Consider the following 26,988-nt stretch of genomic DNA (forward strand, 5'->3'; position numbering starts at 1 on the left):
GAACTCATAAGAAGTTATGCAGTTCCAAGATAATCTCAAGATACCAGGGGGGTAATACTCGAGGGTAGAGCAGAGTAGATGGTGGACACATGAAATGATCTGCAGAATACAAGTACTTAAACTTGCACGAGAAAAGGTATTTAAAGGAGGACATGGTCGGAACCATGATTGCAAAAGGCCAGATCCCAGATATAAGATGAACTTATACCAAGGGAATACTTAATTTAAGAGAAGCTTTCATGATAAGTTCTACATCGTGTCCATGGGCATGAACACAAAGTCCAAGGTCGACTCCCACTTCCCCAATGCATGACCATTCATTCACTGCTCTAGATAAAAATGATTTCAGTGTCAAAACCTACCTGGTGAATTACCAGAGGAGTATGAACCGTGAAATCTTTCGGGTTCACATAGATTAGGGAAGGCGTTGGTTCAACCCTTCTCCGGTGTGACAGTTAGCTTTCTACAATTTTCCAACTCACGTTTGGCCTCGTTAAGTTTCTTCTCCGTATCCCCCACCACATTCACAACCTTGCCAGCTAGGAAAGCACGAATCCCTCAAAAGAATTAAGGAAAGTACATATCATGACAGGAAAAAACATCCAACAGCTGATACACTGAATGCTGGCAAACTAAAACTTAGCTAGCAAAACCGAAAAAGGGAAAAAATAAAAAATAAAAATAAAAAAGGCAAATAAAAGAAAACGTTGAGAGAAAAACAAAGGAGAAAAGGCCAACATGGCCTGATACACATACTCCCTCTGTCCCAAAATAAGTGTTTTGAGCTTAGTATAAATTTATACTAGAGCTAGTACAAAGTTGAGACACTTATTTTGGGACGGAGGGAGTATAATGAAATAAGGCAGCGTCGCTTCCCCTGACAAGAAAAAGGCAACATCGCTATCCCTGAAAACTAAACAAGGAGCATCGCTACCTCTTCTTGGATCACCGACGGGAGGACCTAGTGGGCTGCGACGGGCCACCAGCACGAGATAACAAACAACCGAGAAAAAGACAGGCCGAGGACAACTTCGCTGGGACATGCACAAATCTCTAAGCGCTTTTTGATCCAACGAATGCGTATGTGAATGAGACCATAACTAAAACTCAGCTAGCTGAGTTTCAGCAAAACCGTTATAACATTTCAGTCTGGATAGGACCTTGGGAATATTTGGATGAGGTCGGTCACTTAAGCTAAACCTAGTTTTGAATCCATATCCTTCTACCCAAACAAACTCTTATGGTTCCAATAGGGAAATGACGAAAGAACGGGATGCATTCATTCAGGCTCGTCATATGTCAATTCTGTAAACGAGAATCTCACTGCAGCAACAACAAAATAATATGTCCAACAGCCACACACAAGCATTCTGTTTATTTCACACTCCCAAAGCAAGAGAAATACAAGGTCTGCAGAAGTATGTGCTGCGTGCTTCATACAGAACATCGATGGCTGATCAATGTACAGGTGCAGAATACCAGGATTGATTTCAGGTTACATAGACACTCTGCAGGAAAGAAAAAGGCAGGTTGGTTCAGGAGCTTGAAGAAAGATTGTATGCAAGAATTATAAATCACCAGAGAAGGAAGTTCTAATTGTTCGTTTTAATGTCACGACGTAGCAGGGCCGACGCACAGTCGAAGGGCATACAATAGCAACTTGGAGCAGCAACGACACCTTGTGTCCCGACATGGTTTGTGATTGTACAGAAAATATCATACACAATGAAGCTCCCATCTTATTAGATTTAAACCGCTTTATCTATTTAGCAATGTAAGCCACATGTTAATAGTGAAAAGAAACAAGTACTAGAATAATAGCCCATTTTTTGTGAAGGTCTGGTGCCAGATCAGATGTGTCAAGCATACATGAAGCCACAGCATAAACAGACAGGTTCATACAGAAATTTGGAAAGACCAACGAATCTCAGTAGCGCATGCAATCTTGATAAATATTCTGCTATCATAGTTTTCATCATTATTATTCACGAACGTCGTTTCGATAAACCCAAAGTGGAAGCAATGATCAGCTAGACATGGAAAAGTTCTAATAAGGAGCCCTGGAACAGCCCAAAACATGGATTTGCCTGCGCAGAACAAACTACTGCAAGAGGACAGCATAGTGGACTATAGCCCTAAAATTGACAGATAAATCTCCAATGCACTCGTATTCAGATTTCACAAGGCTGTACAGAACGCTAGTTTAGCACATGTGAAGAGGCTTCATCTCTAACTGGAATTATACAAACAAAACAAAATGGTGAGGACAAGTAGAGTGAGCCCTCTGGCTGCACCTTGTGATGACCTCAATCAGATCGAAGCTACTGTCGACTCTCGAGTACTACAAGTAGTGCTCAAACTAAACAGGTTCTTATGGTATCTATCATCCAAAGCATGGGAATATTGGTACGACTTATAATTTGGCTTCAGCTCAATAGCGCAATCTGCCAAACCAGCAGTTTTTTCACCAAATTGTATTGTAACGACAACAGCAATTTCCATTATTCAGTAAGTTCAGCAAACACCTAGACAGAGACTGGGGATACAGAGTTGCAGAGGGAGACTGACCTCCGATCTCTGCTGATCAGAGCCTGGAAGCGAAGTGCCTGCTCTTCTCCTCATCGCTCTCCACGGCGATCCCGACGGCCCTGCACGCATCAGGGAACATGGACATCCTAATCGACGCGTACACGGCGCCGTCCCACTTCCTGGCGGCGAGCTGCTCGGCGAGCTTGAGGGCCTCGGCGGCGGTCTCGGGCGCGCCGGGGCAGACGACGTCGACGATGCCCATCTCCCTGGCCTCGGGCGCCTTGAGCTTCTTCCCGCGCAGCACCACGTCCCGCAGCGCGTGCGCCTGGGAGATCTTGGCGCGGAGCACGTGCACGAAGTAGGGCGGGAGGGGGAGGCCGATGTCGACCTCGCTCATGTAGAGCACGCCGCGGTCGGCGCGCATGAGGCGGTAGTCGTGGCAGAGCGCGAGGAGAAAGCCGGCGGCGGAGGCGTGGCCCGTGACGGCGGCGACGGTGGGCATGGGGAGGGCCAGCAGGTCGGCGGCGACGGGGCGGAGCGCGTCGACGAGCTCCCCGAGCCGCGCGCGGGAGGCGCCCGCCCACCCGATGTCGAGCCCGTTGGAGAAGAAGCGGCCCTCGGCGACGGTCACCAGGGCGGCCCCCGGGCCCTGCGGCTGGGCCTGGGCCGCGGCGAGCACCTCGGCCAGCGCGGCGCGGATGGCGGCGATGAGCGGGTGGCCGAGCCGGTGCTGGTCCTCGCCCGTGAGGGTGAGGACGAAGACCCGGCCGCGCTGCTCCAGGGTGCACATCGTCGCCGGCCGGCTGCACGGGGCGGGGTGGACTTGGGGCGGGTGGGTTGGTTGGGTTGGCGTGTCTGGCTCTGACCGGGACGCGGAAGCTGCGTGCGGATTTAACACTCTGCGCAGCGGAGGACCCGACGTGTTGTTTTTCCCTCGGCGGAGGAAATTCACCGCGGTTTTATTTTACTGAACGAAACCTCTCAGAAGTGTCGCTGGATTTTAGCAGGTTCGTTGGTTGGTTGGTGCGATGGGGAGAAGAGCAGGAGGCACTGATGATGTGGAAGAAAGGATTATTCAATTTGCATATGCATCACCGATATGATGTACGGGCAGGCACCGGAGCTGCCCGCACTAAATAGTTGCCCGACCAGAAACCTCGCCGTCGTCCGGATCCAGCTTCAGGTACCGGTCGGTCGTACCGTCCGGTACCGGTCAATTTCGTCCTCGGTACAACGCCTGATCGCCCAATTTTGCATCACGAACCAATGCGGATCAAATGGCTTCCACAACATGATGCATCACAGCTCTACAGCCGTTTCATACGCCCGGGCGAGCCGTCCGGTCACTGTATGATCATGATTTTTTTATCCAAATGGGCTCCTTAAAAAGGCCTCATACGATCGGGCTGACCGGCACCCTCTATATCAAGTCCAAATATGAGGTGGATATGGGGGCGTCCGGGCACGCCCGCCACGTCGGAACTGAAAGCCCGACCCCACCCCAAATTGCAACAAATCCATCAAAACCCTTCCTCCTCCCATCGTCCTTCAACCATTCTCGTGCCCGGACCCTCGCCTTCCTCCACCCTTGGTCCCAATCCTCACCTCCAGTCCCGATCCACCGCAGGAGATGTTGTCCAGCTCGACCTACACCGCCACGACGAAGGCGTAGTCCGGTGGCGTCAATTCATCGGTTGCGACTTGCAAGGCAGAGAATGTCGTCCGCAAGTTGCGGCGACGTCGGAAGCGAGAGAGGGAGGCGGCAGCGGCGGCGCAGGGAGGTTCGGACTGTTGGGAACGTAGCAGAAATTCAAATTTTTTTACGCATCACCAAGATCAATCTATGGAGTAATCTAGCAACGAGGGGAAGGGGAGTGCATCTACGTACCCTTGTAGATCGCTAAGCGGAAGCGTTACAAGAACGCGGATGAAGAAGTCGTACTCGTAGCGATTCAGATCGCGGTTGATTCCGATCTAAGCGCCGAACAACGGCGCCTCCGCGTTCAACACACGTGCAACCCGATGACGTCTCTCGTGCCTTGATCCAGCAAGGGGAGAGGGAGAGGTTGGGAAAGACTCCGTCCAGCAGCAGCACGACAGCGTGGTGGTGGTGGAGGAGCGCGGTACTCCAGCAGGGCTTCGCCGCACTACGAGAGACGAGGAGGGAGAGAGGTAGGGTTGCGCCTTGGGAGAGAGAGACTCATGTATTGGGCAGCCCCAAAACCTCCACTATATATAGGGGGGAAGGGGGAAGGGGAGGCGCCCTAGGGTTTCCCCTGGGGGGGCGGCCAGGGCAGATGGGATCTCCCCTTTGGGTGACTTGGCCCCCAAGCCAGGAGGTGGGAACCCTAGATGGGGCGCCCGAAACCCCCTGGTCACGTGGGAATAGGTGAGGGGGGTGCACAGCCCTTAGTGGGCTGGTTTGCCCCCTCCCCTTGGCCCATGAAGCCCCCCCAACACTTGTCGGGGCTCCCGAAACACCTTTCGGTCATGCTGGTCATCACCCGGTACCTCCGGAACACTTCCAGACTCCAAAACCCTTCGTCCAATATATCAATCTTCACCTCCGGACCATTTCGGGACTCCTCGTGACGTCAGGGATCTCATCCGAGACTCTGAACAACATTCGGTAACCGCGTACATACCTTCCCTATAACCCTAGCGTCATCGAACCTTAAGTATGTAGACCCTACGGGTTCGGGAACCATGCAGACATGACCGAGACAACTCTCCGGCCAATAACCAACAGCGGGATCTGGATACCCATGTTGGCTCCGGCATGTTCCACGATGATCTCATCGGATGAACCACGATGTCAAGGATTCAATCAATCCCGTATATAATTCCATTTGTCTACCGGTATAGTACTTGCCCGAGATTCGATCGTCGGTATGCCGATACCTTGTTCAATCTCGTTACCGACAAGTCTCTTTACTCGTTCCGTAACACATCATCCCGTGATCAACTCCTTGATCACATTGTGCACATTATGATGATGTCCTACCGAGTGGGCCCAGAGATACCTCTCCGTCACACGGAGTGACAAATCCAAGTCTCAATTCGTGCCAACCCAACAGACACTTTCGGAGATACCTGTAGTGCACCTTTATAGCCACCCAGTTACGTTGTGACGTTTGGTACACCCAAAGCATTCCTACGGTATCCGGGAGTTGCACAATCTCATGGTCTAAGGAAAAGATACTTGACATTTAGAAAAGCTTTAGCATACGAACTACATGATCTTGTGCTAGGCTTAGGATTGGGTCTTGTCCATCACATCATTCTCCTAATAATGTGATCCCGTTATCAATGACATCCAATGTCCATGGTCAGGAAACCATGACCATCTGTTGATCAACGAGCTAGTCAACTAGAGGCTCACTAGGGACATGTTGTGGTCTATGTATCCACACATGTATCTGAGTTTCCTTTCAATACAATTATAGCATGAATAATAGACAATTATCATGAACAAGGAAATACAATAATAACCATTTTATTATTGCCTCTAGGGCATATTTCCAACACGGACGCGGTGGGGCAGCTGTCTCCTCCGCCGCGCCCGGGTCCGCGCACCCCTTCCCTCCGAGCGCCTACGCGGATTACGCCGTCCGACCCATTGGGATAGAGGATGATTCGACCGTCGACTGGGCCATTTTGGAGAGCTTTGCACCCACACAGATGCCGGCGGTTGACGTGTGTGACTCGCCGCAGCTTGTTCGGGCGCGGATCAACACGCGCTCCGGTAGTGCTCAGGCTGCCCTCGACATGTTCGACGGAATAACCGAACAAGAGTCGGTGCGTTCTCTTTGCTCTTGTATGATCAGATTTTAGCATAGAGCACTAGTTCATTGTGCTCATGATGAGTGCTTGCAAACCATAATTATGTAGGAGGCGTTCTTATCAAACATGATCAATGACAATGAAGATCCGACCGAAATGGAGTATGAATTGGAGGCCACTACCGCATTTAAAGTTGGGACAACATCCGATCCCAATCCGAGCAAGTAGAAGAAGACCAAGACGCCGAAGGCAAGAGGTCCGACATTCTCAAGATTTGAGGACATATTGTTGGACAAAGTTTGGTTGGCCACAACGATGGATCCAATATGCGGCACCGAGCAAAAGGGGAACACCTATTGGATGAAGATTTGGAAGGAGTATCACAAGCAAAAGGAGTATGTGAAGGCGCATCCTATCGTGACTACCCGCAATGTGGCATCTCTCCAACATCGTTGGAGGATCATTCAAGGCGAAGTGAACAAGTACGTTGGCTACTGATCATAAGTGACCAAATGCCTTCAAAGTGGGATGGGAGTCGCAACTCAAGTAAGCTCGATTGCCTCATCTTGTCGTCCATTGCATATGCTTCTTGCGTTTGCATTCTCGTGCTCATATATATGTTGTTTGCTAGACGACTGTATCGGCCACTTTGTATCACGAGGTGGAGAAGAAGCCATTTGCTTTTAGCCATTGCAGGGTCATATTGAATGGCCAGCCAAAGTGGAACCAACTTGTGGCCGACCTCAAGTCCGGCAAGAAGAGGAATGATGGATCAAGCTCGAATCAATCAATTGGGTTGGACGATGAAGAGGACGATGTTGTCATGACGAATGGAAAAGCCACCGTGCCAAAGGACAACCGCCAAGTCATGGGAAACAAGTGGGAGAAGGCACGTGCCGCCCGTGATGTCGCGGCTACCAAAATGTCGTCCACATGGACAAGCATTTGTTCAGTGAGGGAGAACAAGGTGGAGAGGTACAAGCTCATGTTGGATATGTAAAAGAAAAGGATGGAGTGGGACCGAGAGAGGGCGGAGAAGAAGCTGGAAATTGAGAGCGAGAAGATCGAGTTGGAGAAAAAACAAGCGTGATCAAATGGGAGCTCAAGAAGGCCAAGACATTTGACGACATAGAGCTTGAAAAGGAGAGGTTGCAACTCGCATGCGAGGGTCATGTTGGCAGATGAGACCCTCTTGGATGAGCATGCGAACAAGTGGCTTGCGGACAAGAAGATGGAGATTAACGACCGTAGAAAGTACGAGGCGGCGAGGGTGGTTGCGGCCCGGATGGAGACGAAGGAGGCAGCGCGGATGCAGGCGGAGGAGGCTGTCCGGATGCAGGCAGAGCAGGACACGTTCCGCCTAAAGCAGGCGCCCAACCAGTGATCCTAGACCATCCATCACGCTAGGACATTGATTTCACTTTGCCATGTCCGATTTGTTGAACTATGATTTGCTTTACATTGTTTTGAACTTTGGCATTCGGACAGTTTGTACCGTATAATCGACATGCATGGATTTTGTTCCGTATGATTGACATGCATGGATTTGAGGATTGAAATTTACGGTATGTAGACTAACATGCATGGATTTAAGGATTGGAATTTACGGTATGTGAACATGCAGGGCAATATGTGGACTGACATGCATGGATTTAAGGATTGAAATTTACGGTATGTGGACGTGCAAGGCAATATTTGAGGGGTGCCCGGTGACACGCCCGCAGACATTTGAGGGGCTGAATTTGCAAGACCGGGCACGTCCACGGACATTTGAGGGGCTGGATTTGCAAGTCCAGCTGTAGATGCTCTTAGCCTGCACAAATCGTCAACCCAACAGAAAAGGAAAAACAAAACACTCCCGACCATTGTAAAAACTTGGTACTTATAATTACGACGGTAATGCTCGGCCAAGCACAAAGCTTTCTGGCACAGCGCGGCGACGAACAAAAACGCATATAGTTCAAAGTCACAACAGTTCACACAAAGCAGGGCAAGAACACTGGAGATCACGTCGTTTGGTTGTTTACAGCAGGTGAAACAGAGCGGGCAAACAACAGGCCAAATGAATTTGGATTCGCTGATCCTCCATCCCAGGTACAAAATGGAACTAGTCTACTATTGTACTGTTAGCATCTCAAACGTAATATAGCTTTTTGCCAAGATAATCCACTACAGAACCACCGAGTCTCTCTCTTCATGCCAATATCATCAACTCAATTTCGATAACACTTCTGGCCCATGCAATGCAATGTGTGCTTTTTGTCGCATGGACAAAGCATGCTCAGGCAGGCAGCTCGAGCTTCACGTTGTTCTTCCAACTGCAATGGCCACCACAAAATTTGTCACAAGCCGAGGAGCGTGTGCATGAGAAATGTGTGTCATGAAAGAACACTATGCAGTTTACCTCAAGAAATAGTAGTAGAAGAAATCTGCGTATAGACCAGTTTGGACCAAACCAGCAATCCAGGCTGAAAGAAACGGGGGCATCAGGAAATGGTAATTGGGATAAAACGTGGAGCATGAAACATGAGCGAAAAAAACAAAGATATGGACTCACGGATCCATCTGCTTTGGTGACCCTCCGTGAAATAACGGTAAATCCAGTTTAGAATGTAGAATGCACGGTAGGCCCTGCAAAACAAGCATTGCTTCAGTAGCAACAGAAAAAACAACTGAAGATGCAGGGACACAATTTTCATGTAGATGCTTGGAGTCAATCAGTTATTTCAAGATTGAAAATCAGTTCTACACAAGTCACAGGTCTAATTCAAGTCTAGCTACAATAAACTATGTACTCCCTCCGCTCCAAAATACAAGGTGTATTAATTTTTCCAAAATTTAAACTTCTCTACTTTTGACTAACTTTATATTAAAATATATACATCTCTATAATACTCCCTCCGTAAAGAAATACAAGAGCTACCAAATGAATAAAATATGAAAATATATTTCATGATGAATCTTAATGATAATGATTTGGTTATGTAGATATTGATATTTTTCTCTATAAACTTGGTCAAACAAATAGAAGCTTGACTTTGCAGAAAAAGAACCTTATATTTTCGAACGAAGCGAGTTCATGCTAAGCGTAATGTAACCAACATGGCTACAACTAATTAAACTTGGAAATTTCAGTTCAAGATTGACCTAGGTCTAACCAAATGCACCCCAAGAAACTAACTAAGCACGGATGCACGAATTAAGGTGTGCTCTAATTTAAATTTAACTCCTATGCCCTGAACAATTAAAATTAAATATCCTGTAAACATTCAGGGTAATATTCAAAGAACAATTTAACACTTGATTGCACATAATCTGACTAACCATTCAAACAGCTAAATAAAAGCTACAGTACTAATTTTGCCTTGTGAAGTGTCAACAATATAACACTAGATGGTTTTAGACCTTGTATAGAGAATATCTTTACAAACATATACTCCCTCCGTTTTTAAATATAAGTCCTTTAGAGATTTCATTTCAATACGGACTACATACATATGTATATAGACATATTTTAGAGTGCAGATTCACTGATTTTGCTCCATATGTAGTCTATATTGGAATCTCTAAAATGTCTTATATTTAGGAACGGATGGAGTAGGATACAGCAAATGTTATATGAATCATGAAATGAAAACTGGTTTCATTAGTACAAGATAAGCCCATTTGGTGTAAAATCATACCCGAGAAAGAGAACATATTGTCCAGTCAAGTTATCGACATTTCTGCTTCTCTGGAGTAGGACTAACTGAGGTAGAATCGCCACTGCCTCCAGGTAAATCGAAAATGCCCAGCATATCTGTATTATGATAGTATTATTATGATAAATTCAGGCACCACAATAATGAATTACTAAAACAGTTTGGTCACATTTCACTACTGTACTACTAATTACTCACAAGAAGAAAGGTGACATGTTTCTCAGAAAAGGTGGTCACATACAAATAAGATAAGCTGTAGCACATAAGCAAACACACAAACGAATGGGCTAAACATAATTTTGCCAAAACAATAACCACTGCCAAGTAATGCATATATTTTCCTAGTGCAACAGAACACTCTGTTAAGTATATTTAAACGCAAATTGACATGATTATTCTAGAATTTGGCAGATCAAACTGCAAAATGGGTTTAGCGATGCGGCCGCACTGGTCACACTCGGCTGGATCTGTTAAACGGCAGTGTCACGCATGACTAGCAGCCAGTTTCTCACAGACGAAGCGTGAGCCTGGAGAACCTAGTAGCTACCGCAGCAAAACACAAATTTCTTATAGCTTGCAGATTTAGCAGATCTCGCAACGTCATCAATTCGGAAAGGCAAGGAAGAGAACGCAAGGCAGGGGTCAATGAGGCGACATGACCTCGCGGAGGGTGAAGCGCTCGTTGAAGATGAGGGCGAGCGCGAAGGCGGCGGCGACGAGGAAGAGGTGGCGGAAGGTGTCCTGGTCCCGGTCGTAGGTGCGGCGCACCTGCGGGTGGCGGCGCATGTACCAGACGATGGCGGCGGAGGTGGTGATGAAGACGATCTTCATGACGGAGTTGTAGAGCGAGATGTAGTCGGTGAAGAGGTCGAGGTAGCGCGCCACGAACACCGCCAGGTACAGCTCCTGCGTCTTCCTCGACACCCCTGCGGCGCGGCGCAGATCCGTGAGCGACGGGCAAGGCGAGGCGAGGCGCCGGCCGAAACCCTAGCGACGCGCGGCTTACCTGAGCATGACTTGTTGGCGTAGATCTTGAGGAGGAGGACGATGACCGAGAAGAGGTGGGTCATGTCCCCCAGGAACCGGAAGGCGTTCATGGCTGCGGCGGCGCCGACGGCGGCGGCGGCCGGGGGCGACGGCGGCTAGGTTTTGGGGGTTTATTCGGTGGGAGGTCGCTCCAGATGCGGCGGGGGAATGGCGGAGGGGACACGAGGCGTGGCGATGGATGGAAGGGACGGGAAGGGGGGAGGTGCGGCGTGCTCTGTGCCCGGGAGGTGGGCCCGGGTGGCAGCGGCCGTGGGCGCGGGTGGGTCTGGCTCGAGGGGGTGTCGGGCGCTGGCGCTGCCCACCTGGCGGCGGGCGAGTGGACGCGGGCCAAACGGCCACGTGGGCTGTTGGGGGAGGCCACGTGGCGGGACACCTCTCTCTCTCTGCTCGGCTCTCCTCTTTTTTTCTTTGTTTTTCTCCCTGACTTGTCGCCTGGAGTCTCGTCGCTCTGCCGCTGATCCTCGGCGTCTCGCTTCCGCTGCAATCCACCGTGCTCTCCTTTCCCAGTCCCAGGGGAGGAGCCTCCGCTTGCTCCCGCGGCGAGATCCGGCTCCGCCTCGAGGATTCGCTCGCTCGTCCGATCGCCTGATCATCGGCGGCCGCCATGGGCTGCGCTGGATCCACGCCCAAAGTTGACGGTAAAATCTTCTCTTGCTTGCTTCCTCTTCACCAGTGCTTCTCTTCTTGTTGGCTTGTTGCCTGGTTAGTTAAAAAAAAATGTCCCATTGTATCATGGGAGTATGGGACTGCATCCGGAGGAGTAAGGTTAACTCATTCCGTTGATATGTTTCCTCGGCTTTTACTTAGTTGCATAATAATGATGGCTTCAATTGTTGTACTGCTACCCGTTTAAATTTGTTGCTCTAGTTGATATTTGACCGAAAATGGACACCTGAAGCTATCGATTCAGAGCGCCGACCAAGAAGCCAAAGAATTCGTTGCCGGAATTTTGTCAGCACTTACTCTTGCACAAGAGTGGCAGGATTGCTCCTGGGGACGAGGTTTACTCAGTGTTACGTGACGATTACTACGAATCGTTTTGTCATTAGATTTGCCAGTGTGTGCTGAGTAATTTTTGGTCCATGGTATATTTTCTTCCCCTTTGCGATCAGGCTTACAGTCAAGTCAGTAGTGCAAAATAAAATTATCATTAGTCTGCAGTGTAAATCAGATGAATTTTTTCATCTAGGACCACAGAAAAATGGTACTAATTTCAACATAACTTGCAAGCAAATGTGACGGTTCATTCTCTGATATAGTAGAGTTTGTTCGGATTAAGCGCACATTTTTTATATCAGTTGCTAACACCGTATCTAGTTCGTGGTACTTTATATCTAGTTCGTGGTACTTTATATCTAGTTCCTGCTACTTTACGAGGTGGAGCATTTCAGAAAGACGCACTTATTTGCACCAATGCTTGGTCTACATACTATTTTAAGTGAACATCTTTTCCCCTTTAAATATTTGTCTGTTCAGTGATCACTGATATAGTGCGCTGGTAGTTCTGCTCAAATTACTGGCCAAGTAACTTAGGCCAACTCCACCGCACGACCCATCCGTGACCCATCCGGTCCGCTTTTGTCCGTTTGAGGTAAAATACGACCTAGCGGTAAAGCCAACTCCACCGCACGACCCATCCATGACCCATCCGGTCCGCTTTTTGTCCGTTTGAGGTAAATACGACCCAGCGGTAATACCCAAACGGACAAAGCTGTCCGCTGGTGTCCGTTTCAGTCCACCCCAACCCCAAATCCAGACCAAAGTTGGGTCACAAATGGGTCTGAACGGACACAGACGGACGCGCTCCTCGGCCTCTCTCGTCCGCTCGTGTCCGCCACTGGCCCACAGGTCAGCGACCCACACCGAGCCACTCCCGCCCGCCCGCCGCGTCCGTCGTCGCACGCCCCGCGGCCGCCGTCGCCCTGCGCCCCGCGCCCGCCATCGCTAGACGCGCTCCTCAGGCCGAAGCCCGCGGGCGCCCTGCGCCCCGCGCCCGCCGTCGCTGGACGCACTCCTCAGGCCGAAGCCCGCGGGCGCCCTGCGCCCCGCGCCCGCCGTCGCTGGACGCGCTCCTCCGGCCGAAGCCCGCGGGCGCCCTGCGCCCCGCGCCCGCCGTCGCTGGACGCGCTCCTCCGGCCGAAGCCCGCGGGCGCCCTGCGCCCCGCGCCCGCCGTCGCTGGACGCGCTCCTCAGGCCGAAGCCCGCGGGCGCCGCGGCCGCCCCCGGCGGCGTCAGGAGGAGCGCGAGGGGCTCGGGTCCGAGAGCACGGTGCCGCAGCGAGGGCGAGGCTGTGGCGGCGAGGGCGAGGCTGGGCGAGCTCGTGGCGAGGCTGGGCGGAGGCGGACAGTTTGGGGTTTCTCGCGCGTTGGGTGCAAATACCCCATACGTCCGTCCGTCCCCCCCCCCCCGGACGTCCGCCAAATCACACCCCAAACGGACAAAAGCGGACGTCCGGATGGGTCACGGATGGGTCACGCGGTGGAGTTGGCCTAATACCCAAACGGACAAAGCTGTCCGCTGGTGTCCGTTTCAGTCCGGCCCAACCCCAAATCCAGACCAAAGTTGGGTCACAAATGGGTCTGAACGGACACAGACGAACGCACTCCTCGGCCTCTCTCGTCCGCTCATGTCCGCCACTGGCCCACAGGTCAGCGACCCACACCGAGCCACTCCCGCCTGCCCGCCGCGTCCGCCGTCGCACGCCCCGCGGCCGTCGTCGCCCCGCGCCCGCCGTCGCCTGCGCCCCGCGCCCGCCGTCGCTGGACGCGCTCCTCAGGCCGAAGCCCGTGGGCGCCCTGCGCCCCGCGCCCGCCGTCGCTGGACGTGCTCCTTAGGCCGAAGCCCGCGGACGCCCTGCGCCCCGCGCCCGCCGTCGCCCTGCGCCCCGCGCCCGCCGTCGCCCTGCGCCCCGCGCCCGCCGTCGCCCTGCGCCCCGCGCTTGCCGTCGCTGGACGCGCTCCTCAGGCCAAAGCCCGCGGGCGCCCTGCGCCCCGCGCCCGCCACCGCGGCCGCTGTCGCCCCGCGCCTGCCGTCGCTGGACGCGCTCCTCAGGCCGAAGCCTGCGGGCGCCGCGGCCGCCCCCGGCGACGTCAGGAGGAGCGCGAGGGGTTTGGGTCCGAGAGCACGGTGCCGCGGCGAGGGCGAGGCTGTGGCGGCAAGGGCGAGGCTGGGCGAGCTCGCGGCGAGGCTGGGCGGAGGCGGACAGTTTGGGGTTTCTCGCGCGTTGGGTGCAGATGCCCCATACGTCCGTCCGCCCCCCGGACGTCCGCCAAATCACACCCCAAACGGACAAAAGCGGACGTCCGGATGGGTCACGCGTTGGAGTTGGCCTTAGGATGTACTTTCGCTTGTGCCGTCCAGAAAATTACAAGATATTGTTTGACTCAAAAAAAATTGTAGGATATTGTTAATAAAATTGTTTGTTGATTTATGGGTACGGTTGAGCTAGGTATTATTGCGGCGAGTTGATAAAACATGGGTGTATGGCTCTTTGTCAGCAATTACTGGACTAGAGTCGTGCTTCTGTGTTGGAAAAATTATATCATCGCCTCTTAACTAATGATATCCTTTGTGTGATTTACTTTTTTTATTTTGAAATGGACTTTGCGGGATATTTTCAAATTCCCTTAACGTGATCATTATTTCTTGATGCCTTTGGATTTACTCAGTAACCAACTAGCATTTTATCTTTAATTAATACAGAGAGCAGTAAGAATCTAAGGAAGCCTAAGCCTTGGAAGCACACTCAGCCAATAACACCAGCGCAACTCAAACAGATGCGTGATGAATTCTGGGACACAGCTCCACACTATGGTGGACAGAAAGGTATTTAACCATTTAAATATCCTTGGCTGGAAGTTAATACCCTGTTTTAACTTCAGGAGGGTGGTTGGATTTGCAACGTTGCTCGTGGTCTCTATATGTTATGGTAACATTTCTATGTGGTTTTACTTTGATACTTCTGTCGCTATTCAGGTTGGCTACAAATATATCTTTGTTCTCAGTATATATACTTAAATTTCACTATTCAAATTATCGCGCCTTACATATTAAATTTTATTTGTCCAACTAAAATTCTTTAGGACAGAAAAGTTCAGGACCTGTTAACCAGATATAGTAAGAATTTTATTCTTAAAAGTTGATAATGACCCCTTGGCTCATCAGTACTAGTTAGCAGTACATGATTTTCAAGCCATATCAATTTTTTTCTGCTATCCTTCAGAGAGAAAAGTTCAGGACCTTTAACAAGATATAACAAGAATTTCATTCTTAAGTGTTGATAATGACCCCTGGGCTTATCGGTACAGGTTAGCAGTGAATTTCATTCTTAAGTGTTGATAATAACCCCTGGGCTTATCGGTACAGGTTAGCAGTACTTCATATTCAAGCCATATGAAATGAAAGAAAATTACTAAATAAAATGAAAGCACAATCCTAGAGCCACAATGAGTCGGATTTCATTTGTGTTCAGTCAATCTATTCGCCGATCTGGATAACTTCTGCTCAGTTTGTTTTTAGAATAAGCAGCTAAGAACATGCAAAAGTTGTCTGAGCCGATGATAGTAGAGGTTAATGGTTTATATAACGGTCAGATGCTTTGAATTTTTTTTTTTTGAGGAAGCAGATGCTTTGAATTTTGAACACCATTATTCCAACAATGACGAGACGGTTTTGCAAGTATGGCCTTGGTGACGAGTTGCCCGCTGTTTGTGCAGAGATTTGGGACGCACTCAGGGCCGCTACAGACGCCGACTTAACTCTTGCGCAGACCATAGTGGACAGTGCTGGAATCATCGTTTCGAATCCAGACCTCACGCTTTGTTACGATGAGAGAGGTGAGTCTGAGTTGCTGTTTTCTCTTTCACAAGTTTCGCTATTTTGTTCAGCTGTCTTTTCTCTCGAAACTAATTTCTGTGGGGACTGTATGGATGCAGGTGCAAAGTACGAGCTGCCCAATTACGTTCTGAGTGAGCCAACAAACCTGATCCGTGATGGTTGAACAAATTAGAGAAACTCGGCGTCGGCATAAAACGGACGTTTGATACAAAACGATGCGCATCTAGACGTTCACACGTTTGAGGAGGGTAGTACATAAAGCAGATCCGTGTAAGTTACGTAAAATCGTTCGTTTGTCGCTGTTCGGGGTCGTATTCACATCGATGGAATGAATCATAGAAGGGTCATTGGCTATCAGCAGTTAGGCTGCTGGCTATTGCTATTTGCTAGGCCCTGTTGCAGGGCGGTTGTAGTCCTTGAGCTGTCTATATGTACTCCTTTTCCTCTGTCCTGCCGAAGAGAGCTGCTGCACCAGTAGTGTCGCTGATTTTGACCCATGCAATAATAACTGGACAGAGTGCTTGTTTGCTTCTTGATTCGTCCCTTTAAACTTGTTGAGTATATTGGTTATTAGGAAAGATGAGATAGACTAGGATTTGTTCATGACTTGTCTTGTACTGCAAGTAGATAATTGTACTCCTATATATATGCCCACGAGGCTCAAGTAATACAACGAACTATTCCACCAATCCTCTCTTTCCCTTCTACATGGTATCAGCCTAATCGATACTAAACCCTAGCCACCGCCGCTTCCACGCCTACGCGCTGCCCCCGGGGCGGTCGGCCTTCATGATCGCTGCTGGGCTGCGCCGTCCGTACCTAGGGTTCGTCCGCCTGTCGTGTTGACCGACTGCCCTAGAGAGTTTTTTTTTCAATCCTTGATCCGGGTTACCGGTCGGTTTGATCGGTGTTTTCTTTTTTGTTTTCCGATCTACGATCGGTTTGCGTCGTCCGTCCGCTGTCGTTCATCTGCGCAGCTACTCCGACGTTGGATCGCAGCCTGCAACAACTCTCGCGTGGCGTCGCACAAGGCCACCGCACGCGTCCCACGCGGCCGTGGTTGCCGCTGGTGCGGCCGGCCACTCGCGTTGCCCCAGTGGACAACACGTCCATGCATGGATTTGGTTGTGTCCCGGGCGTGTGCCCTTCACATGCATGCTACACACACAATCGATCTCCTGCTAACTCTCTTTTCTTTATTGGGTTGCACACTCCTGCTACATCCGGCGGACGAAGCGCACGACGCCGGGTTCCTTCATTGTCAGGTTTTGTGAAGATCGTCATTGAGTACAACGCATCCTTTATCAATTGAGCAATGGGCTGCCGCTCTGTCGCCTCATGGGCCGCAGTGCCGCCGCCCCGTGGTTTTTCCGTGGCTGCATTGATCCACACCACCACTGCATCGTCCCTTCGGGCTATAGCGCCGCGGCACGTGGTCCTTGCCGCCGCCCTGAGGCTGTTCCCGTGGTTGCACCACATCGTGCGCTGCCGCTGCGTCGCCTCTTCGGGCCGTAGTGCCGCGGCCCACGGTCAACCGCCGCGCCGAGGCCGTCCGCTTCAGGCCGTCCTCGAGGCTGCACCGACCCTCGTGCTGCCGCTGCATCGCCCCGTCGGGTCGTAGTGAGCGTGGCACGCGATCCCTGCAACCGCCCTGAGGTCTTCCCCGTCGTCGCCCCGACCTGCCCGCCGCTGTTGCGTCGCCTCTTCGGGCCGTAACGCTGCGACCCGCGGTCCACCGCCGCCCACGCGCGTTGACTTTCACGTGATATGCGCCGCGCTGCCTTCCTTGGCGCGGGAACGTCACCGTCCGCGCCGGTCTTCGTCATGTTGTCGGGTTCATTATCGCCTACTTCAAGCACTGCCGCTGCGCTCCTTCTCTAGCCGTCGCCGCTGCCTCCTTAGGCCACCGCCGCCGCCGCTCTTCTTTCGCGGCTCCACGGCGACTACCTCGACACCGGCGACCCCCGACTCGACACCGACCACGGCGTTGTTCGCACGGCTACCTCAACTACGGCTACACCACCATACACTCTCGGCAACATCGACAAATGGCACAAAGGGCTACCGCCTTGCTTGAGCAACCTCGTCGGTTTTCACTCCAGTCACGACTCCGCGATGCATCGACCGTTACGACTGTGGGGGGTTGTCCATCGGCTTGCCTTCGGATTCTTCTCCAGTCTCACCGTCTGCGTCGCTACGTTGTGACTGTGGGGGGATGTTGAGTATATTGGTTATTAGAAAAAATGAGATAGACTAGGATTTGTTCCTGACTTGTCTTGTACTGCAAGTAGATAATTGTACTCCTATATATATGCCCACTAGGCTCAAGCAATACAACGAATTATTCCACCAATCCTCTCTTTCCCTTCTACAAAACTGGTCCGATGAAACTGTACCAACACCATTGTTGTTGCATTGCCCAAATAATTTGCTTTCACGTGTAGTACTCAATATACTGTTCTTGTTCATGCCATCAGTTGATTCCTGAAAGGGGAGTTTTCGCCCTTGCGTTTGGACGGATAAGCTTCAGCGCATATGGAGCGACCGACCGACCGACCGACGGGATCGACGACATACGCAACGGCGGCAGGAAGCTACCGAAGAAACTAGGCTGGGAGGATAAGATGATGAAGCAGACGCGCGCGGCATTATCGTCCACATTAAGAGGAAATCGTGGTCGAGCCCAGCTACATGATTCTTAGGGTTGCTGCAGCAAACGAAGCGATGGTTGTTAGCTCATTGCGGATCTGAGATGTGATCGGCGATGGAACCACTGCCGGTTCGAACTGGCCCGCGCGCAGTTAACCGGCGGTCGGTCGGTACAAGGAGAAGCGGCTATTTTATATTTTGTCATGAGCTGCAGGATCCAATCAGGAGGAGTGCTACGCAAGCAGGAACACGTAAATAAACACAAGATCCAATACGTACCACTACTACATGAACGCTGTCTAGCAGCTCGTCTCGGGCTACGTTCGTGCGGCGTTTCCTTGCACAGTGTTGTCCGCTCGCTCTGTTGCCGGTGTCGACAATCCTTGGCGCGCCGTGCCTGTCCATGTGGGTCGGAGCCAACGAGGCCCGGGGGGACGCGCGAAAAGGGCACGGCACGGGACACGCGCGCCAAATGCCGTGCCGCACACCGTTTTTTGTTTTTTTGAGGGGGCACACCGTTTGATGGTACTACTACCACTACTGTGCTCTAACTTTTCCGTGCACAGATTCCCGGCTACGTTACGTACTACGTGGTCATTGGTGGCCGTTGTTTCTGTTGAGCCCAATATCAGGCCGCAGGATGCTCCTAGTATATGCAGCTCGGGGTTAGGGCATAGCCTGTCATTTTGTCCGTAGATCGAATCTAGCTAGCTAGCCAGCCTTGGCTCATCGGCTCATCGCTGCCAGCGGTTAGCGTAAGGAAGGAATGCTTTTGCTTTTGAGTCATGCGCACGCTTCGAAAGGGGCACGTTGACTCCCGGGGGACTGAAGATACTGTTCTCACTTCTCTGGCTCTGCACTTTTGCACAGCACAGTAGTACTGCCAGCGTGTCTCCCACGTGGACCTCTCCTCTGCTTTCCGTTTCAAACTGCCGTGGCGGGAGAACTTGCACTGCCTTCATAGGATAGGAGGCAGAAATGCCTCGAGCAACTCGGTGAAGTGTGCGTTCTTCTTTTTCTTTTTTACCCCAGCGCTGCAGTGGGCGTGATTTTGCTCCTCTTGCAGCCCCGACTTACTCCGTGCTGACCACAGGCGCCTATGCATTATCACAGACAGCTTACACTTACACAAGACAGGCGTGTTTACGTGTTGCGACCAACGTAGGCGGCGTAGCATTACGTACGTCGTCGTTTCATGCCTCGAAAACCAGTCTCGCTCCGAGCTTTCGGTCGACGAGACACGTTCAGCGTAGCACTAACACGCTACTATAGTCATCCTAGCTAGCGAGGCAAAGCAAAAATCCAGCGATTATATCAGTCCAATCAAAGGCTTGCTTGTCTCACGTGGGCTGCGTCCGTCCTCCTGGTCCGGTCGCCATCTCCGAGCTCGTCCGGTGCGGTGCGGCGCGCGCCAACCCTAATAATTTTGCCAAGATAAAACGCGGGGCCACTTGGCTTCGGTTACCCAAAACAGTGCACCACGAGAGGAGAGCGCGCGCTGGTTCCAGACGCTCGTGTCCGCCTTGGACGTAGACGGGGAACAAACATGGGAAAAACATGTGGGCGGGATACGATAGTACGACGAATGGATGTGGCGCTTCGTGTCGCCCGCACACACACAGTACAGGCACTGTACGCGACGTGATGGTGGTAGCTCGCACCAAGTTTCCGTGCTAATTAAGATCGTGGACTGAAAACCTCCGAGCAAGCCATGATGCTTATTCATTTCGAGACGTCTCTCCCAAAGTGTGCTCATATAGTACAAAACCATGTCGCCTGATTCTCTCTCTCTCAAAAAAAAAACACGGTCTCGGGTGTTTGTTTTCAGGGACTTTTTGGTATAGGGACTAAAAAAAATCCCTCTTAGAGACCTTTTAACCAAGAAGGACTACCGGGGACTAAAAGATTGCTTTTTGAGACTAAATAAAGAAGACTCTCAAGAAGAGTCTTTTTGGGGACTTTTCCAACAATGCCTCTCCCTGCACCCATTGCCCTGCCGCCCCACGGTGTTGTTTGATTGTTATTCTTCTATATACTAGGGGTAACATGGTCATTTAATAACCTCTGGGGAGAGTAGAGACTTTTTAGTCTTTGAAAACAAACAAGGAGGAACTTTTTATGGACTAGAGACTTTTTAGTTGGGACTAGAAAAAAATCCTAAAACTTATGAACCAAACAAGGCCTCAGTAAACCACAATCTCAACCATCCCTATCATATCATGCCAGGGGGAGTAATAAATGGGAAAAAGTCTAATTTAAACACTGAATTTGTAGAGGTTCGGCGAAATGAACCCTTAAATCGAAATCCTTGTCAATTGCACCCTGAACTATGCAATCCCGGTCTGGAAAGAACCCTGGGCTCGTTTGCCAAACCGGGATTGTGGATGAGACCGGGATTGGGCTGCGCTGTGAGGTGCACGCGGGGAAAACAATTGGCCAGCCCAGTGCGGCCCATCTCGCTCTCCACGCACGGAAAAGTTTGCGAAAATAAAAAAAGTGAGTATTTTTTTACGAATTTTGAAAAAATAATATCGGATTTAGAAAAAGTTCAACGATTTTGAAAACAATTAAATGGATTTTTTTAATTAAAATTCACGGATTTCCAGAAACATTGTGAAGTACATAGGTTATTTTATACATAGGAAGCACCTCAAATGAAAAGGAAAAAAATAATTCTTTATACAGTACGGACTGAAAAAAATAGGGACGAAATTACATGACCAGAAAATTACCTTCCCTCAATATATTTTTATGTCTATTTTCTCATACACATCCACTGGTTTTTGGTTTTAAACATATGATTAACATTCTTTTTTAGAAAACATGTATTTAATTTTTTCGAATACATTTTATTTAAATGACCTAAACATTTTTCAAATGCAACGTATATTTTATAATTACAGACACATATATATTTAAAATATTTAAAATATTTTGAAATGCCACATACTATTTTTTGTAATGCTTGAATATTTTTTCTTCTCTTTTTTCTTTTCTTGTTACAAGTATATTTTCTCCTATATTATACAAACTTCATTGTGTGTTGCCAAAATGTTTATTGTATATTTAGGAAATGTTTTTGAAATTTGTTCAGTTGTATATTATACAAAGTTCAACACGTGTGTCCAGCAAGGACGCCTGCTCGCCGGCGTTCGTTGATGTGGAGCTGTACTTCACAGTGCTTGGGCGACGTCCCCGCCGTAGCTCATGCCGTTGACGCACTAGCGTCCGTGTGATGTGTAAGTGCGCGCGTGCGTTATTCCATGTGTGTGATCCAGCGGAGCTAGCACTGGCTGGCTGCATGCGTGAGCTAGCTCCGGATGGCCGCACGCGCGTCGTCGCTCCGGCTCGCTCCATCTAGCGGTGTGCCTGGCCGCTGTGATGTGCCTTGCGTGCCGCACTGCGAGAATAATTTGCTGCACTGCATGAAATATTTTAAAAAAAGTTCATCGTTTTAAAAAAAGATTAATGAATTTAATAAAAAAGGAAAATGAAAAATAAAAAGAAGAAGGAAAGAAAATGAAGAAAAAGGGAGCCACACCGTGCACATTATTTTTGTTTTTAACTAAATAAAACTTAAGTGGGCCGGACCGGTCGGTCCAGCGAGAAGTGGGGTGTGCGCCCTTTAGAATTTTTTTTGAACGAAAAAATTAAAATGGGCCAGCCCATCAAACGAATCCCAGTTTACACGATGCCAGGGTACAATTTAGACCGGGATTACATAGTTCAGGGTGCAATCGACCGGGATTTTAACTTGGGGGTTCATTTCGCCTGACCAATACAAGTTTAAGGTTTAAATTAAACTTTTTCCGTAATAAATGGGTAAAGGCTACGGAAAAGCTCAGCATGGCCGCATGGGACAAAAAATTCAAGTAGGCAAAGACAAGCAGAGGTGTGGGCCGTGTTTGTAGGTGTAGCATTAATTAGTGATCACCTCCTTTCTGAGCTGATTTCCGTTTTCAGTGACATAAAAACGACGAGTAGAAGCAATTTCCGCAAGGTGCATGATACAAGAAGAAATGGATGGACACTCAAAGGAAAAACTGGAAATGGATGGGCATGGCATTTGGCATGTCACCTGAAAAGCGAGAGCGGATAGAAATAAGGACAACAGGGTTCATCGGCACTACTACCAAAGTAGACAAGAGCTTAATTCCAACGGCAATCCTTATTTACTGTTTAAAAAGAACGTGAAGTTTTCATTTCATCTTTCTTTCCATCATCCATTCGTCCAACCTTCTCTATATGATAATCAATCAACTTAATTTGCTTATCTTTTGAACCAATTTCACGTTAATTTACTTACCAAATTTCTGACCAAAATATAAAGCAATTCATGGGCAGAAAAAGAACCTAAAGTTTCTATTTCACCTTTCTTTTCACCACCCTTTCGTCCAACCTTCCCTATATGATAATAAATCAGCTTAATTTACTTACCTTCTGAACCAATTCCACTTTAGTTTACTTACCAAATTTCTGATCAAAATATAAGGCAATTCGCGGGCAGAATTTGATGAACATTTATTTACACAATCACATTATTATGGACAATTAAGTCACAAGCTAACATACTAAAATATTTATATGTCGTTGCAACACAGGGGCATTGTTCTAGTTTGACATTAAGATTTTGTACTCCCTGAATGACCGTTTTGACTACTGAGGACCACATATTTCAACCTGTGTGGTACCTTTTGCAGCCGTCTAGAGTTTCTAGGCTAAGTTTGTGAGCACGTTTTTTTTCCAAAACCAAAGTAATTTGAAATTTTAGTAAACCGATGCATAGGCAATGAATACATGGCCTCCTTTGGTTTGTACGAATCCTATAGGAATTCTAGGCCTTCTTTGGTTCATAGGGTATGTTGGGGATATGACTATTAGGTATGACCCGCCCAGGAGGGGCCGGGTTATACCTATGGCGGTTCATCAATATGAAGCCCATAAGGATATTCAAGATGGCGGTTCACGAAGCAAGGGCCCAAGGGCGACTTAAGGCCCATAGGGGTAAACCGCCGTATGTGTATGACTTATATTGTAAGGCAAGTGTATTTAGTCACCGAGTCGGACACGTTGTCTATGAGTCGGCCGAGACTCCGTGAGCCGCTGGGCGTCAACCTGTGTATATAAAGGAACGACCCGGCGGCGGTTCAGGGCAAGAAACAAGAGATCGAAAGCTAGGTCAAGCGTAATCGCTCCCTAGTAATCGAGACATAAGCAATACCACCTCAAACTAGATTAGACCTTTACCTTCACCGCAAGGGGCCGAACCAGTATAAACTCTTGTGTCCTTTGTCCCGTTTAACCCCTTTAAGCTAACCTAGTTGCGATGGCTCCACGACTAAGTCCTCACACTAGGACATCTGCCGTGACAACTTCACGATAGTTGACGCCCACCGTGGGGCCAGCACACAGTGGTTTTGAGTTCTTGAAGGGCCGCTTCGAAGGGATCAAGGGATACGCGATGGACCGGATGACCTAGAGTCATCGCGGCAAGCTCTACATCGACGATGCAGGCTGGGGCCCCGAGGCCGGCTCAATTGAGTACGGGTACCGGGTCCCCTTCAGTGGAAGTCACGTCTTCATCGGCAAGATCGGCGAGCCGGGCCCTGAGCCAGACATCTGCACCGACATCATCGAGATGGCTCAGCGTGCACGGCCCGCCCAAGCTCAGCTCGCCATGAAACGTGCCTTCGTGGGATTCATACATGGAGCGGAATTTTAGGAAGGATCCATGTCTGGTGGTGAGACAGCTATCTATTCTGATGGTGAATCGCCCACGGGCGAGACTACTTCATTGTATCAACTGCAAGACGGCGGGCTCGGGCTCTGTTTCGATGGCGACAGTATTCCGGACCCTTATGAGCCGCCGAATAGGGTTGCAATCTTCATGGCCGGTACGCAGCCCATGCAGAATTCGTCGACTACGACAGCAATGGTCTCCGGGTCAGCAACGGCGATGGCACCCGGGGCAGGAGGCCTTGCGCACCCGCGGGCTCAGGTTTTGACTGATTTGCTGGATAATCTAACAGCCTTGTTAACAACGGAGGTTAATCCGGAAAATCAAGTTCAATATAACACGGAAGTTGCAAAATTGCGTGATGAGGTAGCGCAAGTCAAGGAAGACCTAGCGGCAGAGATCGCTAGGATGACTGCACAACGAGCTGTTTTGGATGCTTAGGCACAACAGATCCAGGCTAGTTCCTTTTGGCTCTCGTTGGATCAGAACGCTTCAAACGATATCATGAGGAGAAGGCACCGGAGTCGCCTGCCGCCGGTTTACGAGGCCAGGAATCTCTTCTGCACACTGGGAGCGGGAACCAGTAACCAACCAGAGATGAACCGGGTTGAAGCACCCGGGGCTGGAGTGCCGACTCAACCACTCGTAACAGAGCCACCTCGTCTGAATAATATTTTGCCTCAGCATGTGCCAACACCACCGGGTCATTATTCCAACCCTTTGGATAACATGATCGATGCGGTGACACGATTGGCAGCTCTCCCAGTTGAAGGTGATTCCCCAATTGCGGTTGAGACGCGGAGGGCTAGAGAGCTTCTTCAAACAGCATTGGTCCAGCAGGAAGCATATTCTTACAGTCGAGAGAGGATCCATTCGACCCCTCGCCCAAGCCGGAGTTATAGCAGACACATGGACTCACCGACCGTTTCAAAGCAATGACAGGCACCGTAACTAGCCGCGTGGGCATGACCCGGTGCGTGATGGTGCTCATGATTTGGTCGATCAGGACAGGGCACGTCGAGAAGCTGAGCAGGCGGCTCAACAACATCTTCCGGTTTATCCGACGATTTCGGTGGAGGCAGGTGTGACCTCTAGAACCATGGGTGTACCATGTTTAGTGTCGGCTCTGTGGAATGAGCGTCTGCCCAAGGATTTCAAAGGACCTCATAAGGTGCCTAACTACACAGCTGACTTACCCCCCGAGGCATGGATTGGGAGTTACGAGATGGCCATGGAGCTGTTGGAGGTCAGCGATGCCGCATGTGCCAAATATTTCACCATGATGCTGGATGGGATGACTCGTACTTGGTTGAAAGGGCTGCCCTCCAATTCCATCGGGTCATGGGACGAGCTAAAATCCCGGTTTATCCAAAACTTTAAAGATACATGCAAACATCCCATGTCGGTTGTCGATCTGGATGCTTACGCCCAAGAAGAAGGCGAGTCAACAACCCATTGGGTGCGCCGGGTCAAGGCTATACTGCACTCATCGGATAACATCAATGCCGGCTCAGCAATTCTAATGTTAGAGAAGAATTGCCGTTTTTTGCCTCTTAAACAGAAGCTAGGGCGGCTCAAGCGCCATTGCAATGATATGGGGGAGCTGATGGCGGCTCTGATTAAATATGCCGACCCCGAGTCTGATGATGAAAAGCCGAGAAAGGGAAAGAGGAGCGGCAACACCAAGGGTCAGCAGCATAACCCGCCGAGTCAGGGGGGTAATGGTAAGCGCAATGCCGACAATAGTTTAGATTTTGTGGCCAATACCAATACACAGAATAATGATCAGCGTCGGAAGGGGAAGCCACCTCCTCGGACAGGCGGATCAGGTCTCAATCTCGATCAGTTACTGAATAAGCCCTGCCCAAAGCATGGCATGAAGGAAAGGCCGTCCAGTCACCTTTGGAAAGATTGTCAAATTATGAGGGAGTTCAAAAATTCTGATTTTTTCCAGAACAACCGTGGGCCGGGTGACGGCTCAGGTTCTGGTGGTGGCGGTTCTCATGGTCTGGGTTATGGTGGTGGTGGTTCTAGTTCCGGCTTCCAGGGTCACCAAAACCATCAAGGTAATCAGGGTGGTTACAATCAACAATCTGGTCAGGGGGGTCAGCAGCAGCAACGGTCTGGATATCAAAGTCATCCGAAGCAGTTGAATAGTGGGCAGTATCACGTCTTCACCACAAGTTTATGCAAGCGGGATCAGAAGCTTCATAAAAGGGCTGTGAACACCGTTGAGCCTGCAGTTCCCCATTACTTGCAATGGTCTGAGCAATCCATTATGTGGAGTCGAGAGGATCACCCGCCCCGGGTTGATAATCCGGGTCACTTGGCTTTGGTGGTGGCGCCTCAAGTTGGTGGATACAAATTCACTAAGGTACTCATGGATGGGGGTAGCAGCATTAATATCCTTTACTATGATACTTTCCGTCGCATGGGATTGACTGATAGAAGTTTTAGGCCGTCCAATACTATTTTCCATGGGGTAGTACCTGGTAAGTCGGCGTATCCTGTAGGCAAGATTGATCTGGAAGTGGCCTTTGGGGATGAATATGATTCCAGGGCCGAGAGGCTAATTAACCTTTGAAGTGGTCAAGATTAAAAGCCCGTATCAACTCTGTTTGGACGGTCGGCTTATGCCAAGTTCATGGCATGGCCTTGTTATGTCTATCTGCAGCTTAAGATGCCGGGTTACAAGGGAATCATCAC

At 49.9% G+C, this 26,988-nt stretch overlaps 2 protein-coding genes and 1 pseudogene across 3 annotated transcripts; 1 reads left to right on the plus strand and 2 right to left on the minus strand.

Moving 5' to 3' along the window:
- Positions 1-1,258: 1,258 nt before the first annotated feature.
- LOC123141449 (enoyl-CoA delta isomerase 3) lies at positions 1,259-3,402 on the minus strand. The gene is made up of 2 exons (XM_044560591.1): positions 2,569-3,402; positions 1,259-1,508 (listed from the first exon to the last, which is right to left on the minus strand). Exon 1 carries the CDS (start codon positions 3,317-3,319, stop codon positions 2,585-2,587), a length of 735 nt encoding a protein of 244 aa, XP_044416526.1. The 5' UTR covers positions 3,320-3,402; the 3' UTR covers positions 1,259-1,508; positions 2,569-2,584.
- Positions 3,403-8,268: 4,866 nt separating this feature from the next.
- Positions 8,269-11,696, minus strand: LOC123141462 (ER lumen protein-retaining receptor A-like; annotated as a pseudogene). The gene is made up of 6 exons (XR_006470310.1): positions 11,020-11,696; positions 10,674-10,939; positions 9,996-10,111; positions 8,870-8,943; positions 8,717-8,780; positions 8,269-8,630 (listed from the first exon to the last, which is right to left on the minus strand). The product of XR_006470310.1 is annotated as an ER lumen protein-retaining receptor A-like (transcript).
- Positions 11,485-16,432, plus strand: LOC123141471 (ubiquitin domain-containing protein 1). The gene is made up of 4 exons (XM_044560601.1): positions 11,485-11,698; positions 14,763-14,885; positions 15,776-15,895; positions 15,995-16,432. The coding sequence occupies exons 1-4, from the start codon at positions 11,665-11,667 to the stop codon at positions 16,057-16,059; spliced, it is 342 nt and encodes a 113-aa protein (XP_044416536.1). The 5' UTR covers positions 11,485-11,664; the 3' UTR covers positions 16,060-16,432.
- The last annotated feature ends 10,556 nt before the right edge of the window (positions 16,433-26,988 follow it).

The sequence above is a fragment of the Triticum aestivum genome, chromosome 1B, assembly GCF_018294505.1.
Source record: "Triticum aestivum cultivar Chinese Spring chromosome 1B, IWGSC CS RefSeq v2.1, whole genome shotgun sequence".
NCBI lineage: Eukaryota > Viridiplantae > Streptophyta > Magnoliopsida > Poales > Poaceae > Triticum > Triticum aestivum.